General features: G+C 45.7%; 1 protein-coding gene across 1 annotated transcript in view; it reads left to right on the plus strand.

The window, feature by feature from the left end:
* Positions 1 to 1074: 1074 nt before the first annotated feature.
* The window catches only part of HTR6 (5-hydroxytryptamine receptor 6), a gene marked incomplete at its 5' end in the record, with an annotated part of 18997 nt that continues 6488 nt past the window's right edge, over positions 1075 to 13583 (plus strand). Inside the window, one exon of the mRNA XM_081341100.1 lies at positions 1075 to 1791. Within this exon, the coding sequence (XP_081197226.1) occupies positions 1075 to 1791 (717 nt within the window). The remainder of the gene's footprint in view (positions 1792 to 13583) is intronic.

Below are 13583 nucleotides of genomic sequence, written 5' to 3' on the forward strand. Positions count from 1 at the left end.
GAGGAGGAGAAGGAGGAGGAAGAGGAGGAAGCACAGGCCAAGTACCAAATGGGGAATGATGGGCTGGCTGGATCCCATCAAGGCCCAGGCCACCGCTAGCAAAATGCACTCAAGCGGCCCACAATCCAAAATTATCCACAGGTAGACAATCACTGGACGAGGCAGCTCCACACTTCAGCATACCTCATGCGTCTAACTTCAAGAAAAATTAGGGTTTTCCTTCTGTTGCACATGGAAGCTCTCTCTCAGAAACAAAAACGCAATTATCTGTCTTGAATTTAGGGGAGCGTTTAAACGTCCAACTGCCCACCTGAGGGGGCAAAGGAGATCTTGGCCTCCCTAAGCATCCACCACGTGCCCAGAGGCACACCTGGCCGCCGGCAAAAGAAGCCTGGCCAAATCACGCCTATTCCCTACTTTTAATTTTTATGCCTGGCGTCATTGGCCCGGCGTGCTCCTCGCTCTCCAAATTCCCTGGCCGCTGCTCCCCAAGCAGCACGCTTGGATGGGCAGAGCCCCCAGCCCCAATTCGCTCGCTCCCACCCTCCGCCCACAGCATTGTCGCCCTGCCGAACTGTTCCGAGCAAGCGAGCGACAGCCAGCCAAAAAGTCCAGATTGACTCTCCTTCCTTCCTTCTTCGGCACACCAGCTGCTCGGCTCCCCACCGCGTGGCTTGCCGAAAAAGATCCCTGCTCTGCGTCTCCAGGGAGGCCTCCGCGCTCCTCCAGAAGGGAAAGGGGAGAGGCACTTGCGACGCCAACCCGCCAGCCTGGCAAGGCACGCCGGGCAGGCAGAGAAGGCGAGAGAGATTGCAGCTGCCGCCGCCGCTGCTTTGCCTCTCTCCTCGTATTTTTTCCTTCTCTTGAGAGAATCCGACGCTCTACAGGTAGGCGATGGGGAAGGGCTGCCAGCCGGCCAGGATTAGGGATGGTGGGGATGCCCCAATGAATGGAGAGTGGGGAGGGTGCCCAGTTTCCTAGCAAGGAAGAGTGAAAGAGCCAGACAGCTCAGCCATCGCTTAGCCTGGCGCGCCGTCTTCTCTATGCCCAGGCTGCCACTCCCCCCCCACTCCCATGGATGGTCAGCCGGAGAGCCTCAATGCCAGCCTGATGGGGCAGGAGCCTCGGCTGCGGGGCAGTGCCTGGACAGCAGCCTTCCTCTGCTTCGTCATCCTCCTGACCATGGTGGGCAACTTCGCCCTCATCCTTCTCATCTTCAGCCAGCGCTTTCTGCGCAACACGTCCAACTTCTTCCTGGTCTCTCTCTTCCTCTCCGACCTGATGGTGGGCCTGGTGGTCATGCCGCCCGCCATGCTGAACCAGCTCTACGGGCGCTGGGTGCTGGACGGCGCCTTCTGCTCCGTCTGGTTCTCCTTCGACGTCATGTGCACCAGCGCCTCCATTCTCAACCTGTGCGTCATCAGCCTGGACCGCTACCTGCTGATCATCTCGCCGCTCAAGTACAAGTTGCGGATGACCTCCGGCCGGGCCTTTTGGCTCATCCTGGCCACCTGGACGCTGGCCGCCTTGGTGTCCTTCCTGCCCATCAAAATGGGCTGGCACAAGATGGAGTTTGACCGCCACCCGCTCAACGCCACCCTGCAGCTGGAAGAGGAGCAGTGCCGTCTGCTGGTCAGCTTGCCTTATGCCCTCATCGCGTCCGGCCTGACCTTCTTCCTCCCCGCGGTGGCCATCTTGTTCACCTACTGCCGGATCCTGCTGGCGGCGCGGAAACAGGCCCTCCAGGTGGCGTCCCTCACCAACAAGCCCACCGGTGAACAAATTCAACAGGTAAATACGACGAACAGCGTTATTCCCAGGAGCAGAAATGGGCTGGGGAATGACCATTGATTTGTCCTGGGGAACTAACGCATCCGGAGGGATGAATTAACTCCGCGCACGCTCAGAGAGACAGGGATATTTCCAAAATTTCCCTTCACTTGCTAGGCATGGGTACCGTGACCACTGCATCTGTCCGAGGCCGTGGAAAATTAGATTAACTCTGGGTCCGTACCCGTTTTCTTCCTGCTTACCCACGCGGCTTCTGTTTTTCTGCCCCATTTTCAGTGAGCTTTCAAATTTCTCTAATGGTGTGTTTCGGACTTAGCATAGCGAGCTCTGCAATGGGCACGTTATAGAACTAGTAGAACTGCAAGGGTCCCAAGTCCGACTGAATGAGCATTTAATCGAGGTTTTCTCCTTGTTTAAGAAAAATAGACAGCCAAAAGCAGTTTCTCATTGTATTGCATTGAAGGAGAATTGGACAAAGAGAGAGAGAGAAAGAGAGAGAGAGAGAGAGAGAGAGAGAGAGAGAGAGAGAGAGAGAGAGAGAGAGAGAGAGAGAGAGAGAGAGAGAGAGAGAGAGAGAGAGAGAGAGAAATGAGAGATGAATTTTTTTCCTGCAGCTTTAACAAAGGCTGCGAACGAAACCTTTCTTAATGGGGGTGTTGTGTGCATCTGTGTATTAATTTGGAAACCGTTGCTTTCTTCCCAAATTCAAGAGCTTCCGTTGCGCATCCACTTTCTACTGTACGTGGAGAAAGCTGCTGGATTCTGCGTGAGTCCACATTTTGGGGATGACTTTCCTTTTCTAATTAGGCCCTGCTATTAGTCTCAGTGGGTTAGGACGCTGAGCTTGTCGATCAGAAGGTCGGCAGTTTGGCGGGTCGAATCCCGAGTGCCGCGTAGCAGAGCGAGCGCCTGTTACGCGTCCCAGCTTCTGCCAACCTAGCAGTTCGAAAGCACGTAAAAATGCAAGTAGAAAAATAGGGACCACTATGGTGAGAAGGTAACAGCGTTCTGTGCGCCTTTGGCATCTAGTCATGCCGGCCACATGACCACGGAGACGTCCTCGGACAAACGCCGGCTCTTCAGCTTTGAAACAGAGATGAGCACTGGCCCCTAGAGTCGGAAACGACTAGCACGCATGTGCGGGGGAACCTTTACCTTTACCTTTATTAGTCTCCCTGTGCGATGCTGCCAACTGCACCCCCCCCCTCGGAACAAATTAAGCACCCCGGGGGTGCCGAAGAAAGAGGTTACAAACATTTATTTTGGAGGGGCCAGCCGAACAGCGCCGCCAATTTTATTATTATTAATTATTATTTATTTGATTTATATACCACCCTTCTCCCGAAGGACTTTGGTGGAAAAGGCTAGGGGGAAGGCAAGGCATGGCCCCTGGTGGCCGATTTCTAAAAATCAGATGCGGCTCCTGGGAAAACACCCAGCCTGCAGACCAGGTATCAATTATAACTATAGGGCAGTTTCACATCCTTTAGATCAGGAGTCTTCCATCCTGGCCCTTTTATGACTTGTGGACTTCAACTCCCAGAATTCCTCGGCCAGGCATGCTGGCTGAGGAATTCTGGGAGGTGAAGTCCACAAGTCATGAAAGGGCCAAGTTTGAAGACCCCTGCTTTAGATAGAAGCGCAAATCTCTGGGTAAGCCACAAGAGGGCAGCACGACGATGTGGGCAAATTTAGCCACTGCTTCAGTGTGGGTTTTTCGCACCCGGCGGGCTCCTCATGACTTGCCAATGAGTGAGGACACGTCTCTCTGAGTGTTCTCGGGATGAGGGCCCAGACTGAAGTCCTAAGCTCTCTTTTATTGGAAACATAGGTTACAAAGTCAGCAAGTTAACATAGGTTACAAAGTCAGCAAGTTAACATAGGTTACAAAGTCAGCACAAGCAACAAGCAGTTAAATGGTTACATTTTAGTTATGCAGCAAGCAATTATCTTATGTTTACAAATGGTTGCATTTCAACTATACATCAAGCAGGTATCTTAAGGTTATAAATTAGCTACGTTTCTGCATGGAATGTCTTTGTTCCTGTAACTATCTTGTATGTGTTACTTTCTTGTACGTGTTCCAACGGGTGTCCGTCTGCACGTAGCAAGGTCATCTGAAAACTTGTCTCTGCCCTGAGCCAGACCTGCGCCATTTTATGTGAGCCTAAGGTGGAAATATCACAGGTTTCCTACATCTCCTCCTTTTTTGTTTTTTGACCCAAAGGGCTCAGGAGGACAGAGATGTGGTGCATTCCGTTGCTAAGCATAAGGCTTTCTTTTGGCCCTCCTCGCCATCTGTGTCTAATACGAAGGAGGCCTTTTCAATGGCGCGGTCCGTAGTATCTGACTCAAGGTCTTCTTGAGGCAATAACTGATATTTTCTTTCCCACAAGGCATTTACATGCTTGATGGCACGTTGCTCTGCTATAAATGAAATGCTATTAGAGATAGTTCTAACAAAAATAGGTAAAATACAAGGCAAAATAATACATCCTAAAGCAATCATACTAATTAAAGCTACAATAGCTTGCAAACCAGGTAATTTGGGAAACCAGGAGCCAAATAATTCCTGAAAGTTAAAACCATTCCATGTTTGAACAGGAACATGAGCTACTTTAATCATTCTATCTGTGATCTCCTGAATCACTTTCCCACTGTCATCAATTTCAATGCAACAATTTGTAAGATTAAATTTTCCACATACCCCCCCTTCTTTAGCTAAGAGATAGTCCAGGGCCAAGCGATTTTGCATAATATAAATATTTTGGTTATTGTTGTACCTAGCTTGGTGGTAACCATACAGAGTTCACATTGTCCCTCAGTCTGAGTATCAGCGGAACGTTGACGCCGGGACAAAGCTTTATACATGTTCATCTGTCTTGCCTTGGTCTTATAACGATGCGTGTAAACAAACAAGTCCTGGGAGAGGGGAGGTTTAGCAAAGTTATCAATGGAAGCAAGTTCTACCCAGTCTTTAAATTGGCGTCCTCTACTGAAACCTTGACAATAAATAATAGAAGCCAGTGGTCCTGGGGCTAACAATAAGTTGAAGCAAAACTCGACATGGATGATGATGATAAATGACCATAGACTTGTTGTTGACAACAGGTTGTTCCTTCTGGGTCCATGCGATGGGCAAAAACAGTGTGAAAAGAGTCATTTTTGACTGGAAGCAATGTCAAAGGTGTAAAGAACAGGATGGGATAGCTGGTAAAGTGGAGTTGACGTCTGGGGTAAGCTTTCAGATGGAATTGTGCTTTAGTGGCATCAGGCAGTGGTGTTAGAGCAAGGCTGAAAAAAGTCACAAACCATGCTGTCATCTTTAGCGGGGTCCGTAGTTGTTTTTGTGGAGGCATGATATGGGCGAACATGGCGACCAGGGATCCACAGCACTTTGTCTGGCAGTTGGACTGCAGCGTAGCCTCTGCCCCAGGTGATAAGGTCTGCAGGGCCTTGCCAAGTTAGGTCTGGAAGTTGTCGGTACCAAACCTGTGGCTTAGGGAGATCTGAAGAAGAAGAAGAAGAAGAAAAATGCCGCTCTGCAGCTGTGGTTAAGGGATGGCCAGTCAAGTTTGAAAAGTTTAGAGTGTAGAGGCAAAGGTTAAGAGTTTCTTGCACTGCTGGGAGGTTGGGGCTTCGTTTTCCCCCGTTCTGATTTTTATAGCGATCTAAAGCATGTTTCAAGGTTTGGTTAGCCCTTTCCACCAAGGCTTGGCCTTGGCTATTATATGGAATTCCAAATTTGTGTGTTATTTGCCAATAATGACAAAATTCTGCCATGGCTTGACTGCTATAAGCAGGGCCATTATCTGTTTTAAGTACTTTTGGACATCCCAGCACTGCAAAGGTCCGAATACAATGATGAACGACATGTTTGGTGGCTTCTCCCCTTTGGGGGGTAGCCATGATGAATCCTGAAAAAGTATCAATTGAAACATGCAAATACTTCCATGGGGCAAATGGTGCATATTGTGTAACATCCATTTGCCAAATTTGGCAAGGCTCCAATCCCCTTGGATTGACACCCATAGGGATTGCAGTGGCTTGTTGGCTGCAGGTTGGACATTGTTGGCGAATTGCAATAGCTTCTGCAGCGGTAATGCCAAACTGCTTTTGCAAAGCTTTGGAATTTTGATGAAAATATGAATGACTTTCCCAGGGGGTGAGGGGTTGCAAGGAACAGGCCGAAGGTCTGGAGGCAGCCTGATCTGCAACAGTGTTTCCCTCTTGCAAAAAACCTGGAAAAGGCTGATGACTACGAATGTGAGCAACAAAAACAGGATGTTGGCGTTCAAAAAGCAAATTTTGCAAGGTTAAAAAAAGTTGTAACAAATCTGGTTGAATGGATGGGGATAAATAAGATCCATAAATCACTTGAATTGTGTGATAAACATAAAAGCTATCCACAATAAGATTCAAAGGTTGAAATGAAAAAATTTGACAGGCCAAAATTGAAGCAGCCAATTCAGCTTTTTGAGCTGACCGCTGGGGTGTTGTGTGCTTGGTTATCCATTGACCATTTTCCAACCAGGCACAGGCGCCACACTCCTTGCTCCCATCTGCAAAAACTGTAACAGCCGAATGTAGGGGGTGAGGAGACAAGGGTGACAACCAGTCAATGGGTACAGTGCGAACAATTTGCAAACAATAATCGGGTGGTGGGTGGCAAGAAACCTTGCCATGCCAATCAGCTAAGGAAAATTGCAATTCACTGGAGGTTTGAAAAAATGATTCCCAAATCTGCAAAGACATAGGCACAAAAAGAGTATCTATCTCCAGCCCAATCAAGGCTTTCGTTCGGTGACGAATTTTAAAAATCAGTTGAGCCAATTGTGCTTCTCTGGTTAAAACAGAAACTTTGGGCGTATGGGATAAATGAATCCACTCCAAAAGTTTTCAATTGGTTAAACAATAGCAACATCCGACTCCCATCATGCAACATCTACCTCTCACTTTCGTCTACTTCCCATGTTTCTCCCTATCCATATTTCTATAGTACATTCTTGTTCCTTCAGCATTCTAAGGCTTGTGTTAAGGCATACAATTCATGCATGCAATTCACAAATCTGTGCAAACCAACTTAAAAACCACTTTTCTGTTTCTCCCTTCTATATCCATTCATTCACTGCCCTTATGCCATTCTGGCCTAACTTCTGTCTTTTCTGCTTCCACAGCTTCTATCAACTTTTGCATGAGCCAACTATTTCTCTTAGCTATTAATCAATGCTCTACATTTCTTTTCTCCAAAAGTATTGAAGATTCAATAATCATATTTGGAGTCAGTGTATATGTTCCCCCTTTCCTGTATTAACAATCTCAGAGCCTGTTGTAAGGTATAAAATCCACAGGCTAGTGCTGATTAAGGGAGGGAAATTCTCCCAGATATCACCTTCTATCAATGTGTCCTGCACACAGACACAAAAACATCAAAAACAAAACAAAAACAAAAACAAAAAACAACTCCACAAAAAGATCAGAGTAATTTCTTTTGGGTGATGTTTAACTAAAACTCAAAGAATTCCAAAAACTTGTCCAACAAATAATCTCTCCTCTTTCGAGTAAACAAAATTGCAAGCTGAAACTGCAAGAGTGGGCATCAAGTTTCACATCCACCCCCCTTTCTCAGACTGGAATTCTAAGCAGAGAAAAAAAAATGGTTAAAAGGACCAGCCACCCCCCCTTCTTCTGGCTGTCTCTCCCTTTCTCACTCTTAAAGTAACACAGCAGGGTTGGGGGGGGGGTAAAAGAAACTTTACAAAAATCTCACCACCAAAAAAATAAAAAATAAAAATAGTTTGCTCTCCTTTACATGCATTTTCTCTCACACATCATCCATGGCTTTTAAAATCTGCAGTTTACTGTTCCTTTCACACACACTCACATTTACATATCAGCAATTTAACTCATTCACTTCCATTCTGACTGCTTGCATAAACAATTTCACATACAAAAATTCCATTTCATACTTTCTCCAGACAAACCATACATTGTTAAATAAGGCCTTTTTGTTTGGTGTTATCAGAGAGGATTTTGACCCTCTTCCAAGTCTTGGAAATAACACAGAACAACACAGACAGACATATATACACAGATATATTAAGACAACATTTATTTAAAACAGAACAAAACACACATATCAATTTGGGGTTTTAGGCCAAAACAATAATCCAGAGAGCTAGCTAGATCTCAGGCAGGTCCAGGCAGTTGAAATCAACAGGCGCGCCCCTGGACTTTACTGAGAACAGCTCGCCCCAAGAGGCTCTTTCAAGCCCCACATAAGCCAATTTTAACAGGAGTTCATTTCGGGCATATTCATTGTCTATTTGCCTTGTATTTTCTTCCTGCAGTCCATCCACAAAGTCTGAATAAGCCTGATTGGGACCTTGATAAACCTTTGCAAAAGACATTTTAGCTTTTCCGTGAGGATCATCTATCTTGCGGAAAGCTGCTAAAGCCCCTTCCTGTATCAAATTAAAAGCCTCCCTTGGGCTTTGAGCCTGTTGGTCATTTGTAACGAATTGTCCTGTGCCAAATAATTGAGCCCTATTTACTCCTTGAGGTAATCCAGCAAGAATTTTTTTCTCTATTTCTTTTTTATACTCAGATTCCCAAACTACATATTGTGAAGGTGTCAGTATCATGTGTGCAATGGACTTCCAGTTCCTCCAGCTGCCAGGGCTGGTTAGATGTTTACTGGATAGCAAGACAAATCTTCCAATGTTAGCTGTCCTGATCGGGCGGCCTGTCTAACAGCATTTGCCACCATTCCTTCTCTAGGATAATTGTTAATTGCTTCTGGCTGAGCCTGAGGGGCACTGGGAGCCGCAGCTGAGGTGCCCTGCTTAGTTTCTCCCGGCTGAATAGGTTCCTCATAAGGAGGGGGAGCCGGAGAAACGGAAAAGGCTTCTTTAAGTCCCTTTTCGTGAATCAACAAACATTCCATTAAGACTCGCCAGGTTGTTAACATTTTTGGAGGTGCTCGAGGAGGTTCATGGAGCCATTCTCCAATTTTTCTCCAAGTCCCTGTTTTCAACGAGCCCTTTTCCGGATAAGCCGGAGTATTTTCCCAAACATATTCCATTAAAGCAATCAACTCCTTTTTTGAAACTGCTGGCAATTGTTTGCCACTACTCTTAAGTAAAATATTAGAAGTTCTGACTATTTCCTCAAGCTCTTTCAGATGCGCTGCCTGTTGCTTAGAAAATTTGTTCCCCATACTCACGAATGGATCGTCGTCTTCACGAGGCGAGATCGGGTGCACAGCCTATTCCAGGCGATGAGTATGGAGACCGTCAGAGACGTATCCACTCGCGGTGGATCACGTCGGGTTGCTGGGAACCCGCTGCTGTGCAGCCGGGTTGAAGGGAACCTGCTGCTTGAGAACAGCCAGGTTGATGGGAACCTGCTGCTTGAGAGCAGCCAGGTTGAATTAGCCACCATCGGGAATGGACGGCTGAAGACGTATTCCGCAGAATCACGTCGGGGTCACCAGTTGTGGGTTTTTCGCACCCGGCGGGCTCCTCATGACTTGCCAATGAGTGAGGACACGTCTCTCTGAGTGTTCTCGGGATGAGGGCCCAGACTGAAGTCCTAAGCTCTCTTTTATTGGAAACATAGGTTACAAAGTCAGCAAGTTAACATAGGTTACAAAGTCAGCAAGTTAACATAGGTTACAAAGTCAGCACAAGCAACAAGCAGTTAAATGGTTACATTTTAGTTATGCAGCAAGCAATTATCTTATGTTTACAAATGGTTGCATTTCAACTATACATCAAGCAGGTATCTTAAGGTTATAAATTAGCTACGTTTCTGCATGGAATGTCTTTGTTCCTGTAACTATCTTGTATGTGTTACTTTCTTGTACGTGTTCCAACGGGTGTCCGTCTGCACGTAGCAAGGTCATCTGAAAACTTGTCTCTGCCCTGAGCCAGACCTGCGCCATTTTATGTGAGCCTAAGGTGGAAATATCACAGGTTTCCTACACTTCAGCAGACCAAGACTGAGCGACACTCGTCCATTGCTCTCTGCAATAAAATCCGGTGTCCAAACTCTCTCTCTCTGGACTTTATAAGACATTTCCTTATCTGAAGACGACCAGGTCCGCCGCCGAGACCGTGCTTGACTATCAGCCTCATCGCCTCCCAAAACGGAAGCGAAATTTCCAAAAAACGCCGGCCTTTAAGGTAGCCTGCCCCTGTCCAGAGAAGCTCCATTTTCACTGATAACTACGGAGTTATAAAGCCTTGAGGAAAAGCCGCTTAGCTCCTGCGTGTTTTTTTGACCCCTTTGTCCTCCGCAGAGTAATCTGCAATTCTCAAAATAAAACGAGCAGAGGTGGAGATGAATTGTTCTTTAGAAGAAGTCGGGGGGTGGGGTGGGGTGGCGGGGAAAGAAACATCGGCACCATCCCCGTTTTCCTCTCCCCCTCCCCGGTAAATCCACCCACCACCCCGTGCCATGTGTGAGTAGGCAGAGAACAACTGCTCAGCCCGAGAGGGAAGCACAGAATGACTCTTAATTGCTTCCCCGAGGCAGCCAAGGAATTAAAGCTGCGCAAGGGCTGAGTTCGAGTCCTGGCTGGGTGCCCTCTGCAGACCCTCTCCTTCGAGGCCAGTCTACCTGCCGGTCGTGATAAGAGTGGGTGGGGTGGGGTGGGGTGGGGACAGTGCAAGAGAAGGCAACTCCTTTGCAAATCTCCCCCCCCCCGTCTCTCAAGGGGTGAAATAGGAGTTCCGTAGACAACGGGGCTGACCCAGTCCAGAAGTTCCCAGATTCCCTAACTTAAAATGTCCACAGCTGCACCCAGCGGCTTTCTGCAAAAGCTTCCGAAAGAGAGGCCGGGATTGTCCTAGCCGTGCCTCAAACGTTCGGCCGGTCTCAAGAACCCCGTTTGCTGGAGGGAAAGTGGACTTTTAGCCTGTTTTTCGGTGCTGACTACAGGTCCCATCTTTCCCTCCCTGCCAACCAGCACCGCGTCTCTGGGCCGGTGTGCAGCCCGTCAAAACCGCCTCCCGCCCGTCTCCTATCCTTGGCGGAAGAAAACTTAAAAGAGGGGATAGCTGGCGTAAAAGGGTACCGGCTAATTTGACCTTCGGAGTCCCTTTTATTTTATTTTATTTATTTTATTTTAATTCCATTTATATCCCGCCCTTCTCCGAAGACTCAGGGCGGCTTACAAGCTTAGCAGTAGCCTTCATTCTATGTATATGCCTGCTTATTAGGGCTTTCACACACACCCCAAGCGGCATTATTACAAAGTCAGCTTAATTGCCCCCAACAATCTGGGTCCTCATTTTACCTACCTGGGAAGGATGGAAGGCTGAGTCAACCTTTTGGGGCAGCTCTTTGGCGGATTTCCCTTCCCTGCCTCTGGGAAAAAAAATCTAATTAAACCTCTTTGCAGAGTTCAATAGGCACTTAAGCTGGCGGGAAATTAAATGCGCCAGCGGGATTTATTATTATTTTTTTTTTGCCTTTTGAAGAAGTGGACCAAAGGAGCCAGCTTGGATGAATAACGTCTAACCTTATTTTTCTCCTGGCATGGGAAAACTCTGGAGCTCTTCCTCCGGGGTGGGGGGCGTGTTGGTGGTGGGAAGAAAGACAAATGTTCCCAGCAAATGAAACTTAATTAGCTAATGTCGTTTAGTCACCAAGCAGCTTGTTAGGAAGGAAAAGGACACCAGGACTCCGGCAGCATAAGGCCGGCTTGCCAAAAACCTCCCTTGTAAATCTTAAGGGGCGCAAACAAAACGGAAGACTAAGTTTCTAGTCCTCAGGGGTGCAAAAGCTAACATCCCCCCCCCGGGCCCTGCGGAACAATGCTCACGTGCATTGGGACGGGGTTGGATTTTATAAATGGATTTTAACTGTTAATCTGTATTAATTTATTACGGGCACTGTTTAATTACTTTTTAATAATTTTTAATTTTTGTATCTTGTTTTTATGTATTGCCCTGTTCACCGCCCTGAGTCCTTCGGGAGAAGGGCGGTATACAAATTGAAATAATAATAATAATAATAATAATAATAATAATAATAATAATAATAATAATAATAATAATAATAACAACTATATTGTCTTTGCGAGCCTCTGAGAAAAAAAAAGAAGCTATGAATCATACCAAGGCGGTAAACTATAACTTACAATTTCTCTGCAGTTTCTTTGATATTCTCTTCAAATGACACGTTTTCCAGAAGCTTCATGCGTATTCCAGTAGTTTTAAACCCTTTTTTTTCAGCTTTGATGTCCGGATCTTTAGGCCACACACGCATGTTCATTTTTCCCCCCCCAAGATGTACTTCTAAAAAAAATAAAAATAGGAACTTCTCAACCACTATCCAGTGCTTAAAGAAATAAATTAGAAACCTACCTGTTTAATCTACAACATTCAGACTATAATTCCTTTATTGTTTGCACAAAAATAAGCTGTAACGAAGCTAAGTTTGACAAGTTAAATTATCTTACTCCATTAAGCCTTAATGTCATTGGTTTAGCATTTGGAATTCAGCATGGTGATTTATAAACCACGGTTTATAGCACAGGCAAACTTAGCTAACTAGGGCTTATTGAATGAGGATTAAACTACGGTACGGTGCCATATGTAAACCAGGATGTAGAGGGATAACCAGAAAAATACTGGTATATTTAACTGCAAACTCTTGTCAATTTCCAAATAACTATCACAAGGTCCATAATACAGCAACGTCTATTAGAAGTTCTGTAAAAAATGGAATAGCACAGCCATTGTTAACACGGTGGCCTATTCCTCTATAACTAATAATAAATTGATCAATATTTTATGCAAAGTCAACCTTAACAGGATCACCAAAGGTACTTCAAATCCTCCCAACGTTTAAATTCAGTTCTTGCCGTTCCTGATTCAAATGTACGTCAGGGCCGATGCCTCCCTTTTTAGAGCTTTAGAAATTAGAATTTTCTAGAATTGGACCTACCATTCCATCACTGAGAAGGTGGTAAAGAATCATAAGCGCCAAGTAATTTAACTTGGCAATAATTGCCTCTAATTTACTCTATAGCCTGCAGGAGGAGAAAAAAAGAACATAATTGTAATTGCATTTAAATTCTAAGACGGGGTTGTTGTTTTTTTAGAAATCTTACTTCCTCCTCATTCTTAGTCAGTGCAAATAATCAGTTGCTGATTTTCGGCTCGGATTTTTTATTTTATTTTTTTTAGTTTTTGAGGGGAAAAACCCCCGGAGAAACTGAATCCAATTTTCCAAGTTATCAGTAGGGGCGATGAGGCAATCGCCGCCCTAAATTGTTTCGTTTTGGAGGATGATAAATAGAAGTTTGATCAATGCAACATTTCACAGCAATCTGCTGCTGATTTATTTTTAACAAACGAACTTGAAAACCCTGGCAGGCTCAGAAAAGATCTTATTTATCAGGTTTACACACCTGCAAGGCAACTCTGAGCAGTGAAGAAAACCATGAAAAATGTGAAAGCATTCAAATATACGCAATATTATAAAAATAAATGAATTGTGATATATCTGGGGGGGTTTAGAAAGCCTAGAAAGCTATGTGAGAATTATCTTGGGTGACCGATCTTCAATAAAGCCGAGTTTATTTAATTAACAGCAAGGTGCCAAGGTCACAATTGATCTGAAAACACCTTTTCAGGAAAAAGGCTCGCTATTTTAGCAGGGGGATGGACTAGAAGACCTCCCAAGGTCCCTTGGCTGTGGGAAAATTTGGCCTCAGCTTGAGCAGACCAAGACAGAGCGACACTTGTCCGTTGATCTCGGGAATAAAATCCAGTGTCTAA

This window comes from Vipera berus (assembly GCF_964194415.1).
Source record: "Vipera berus genome assembly, chromosome: 17".
Classification (NCBI taxonomy): domain Eukaryota; kingdom Metazoa; phylum Chordata; class Lepidosauria; order Squamata; family Viperidae; genus Vipera; species Vipera berus.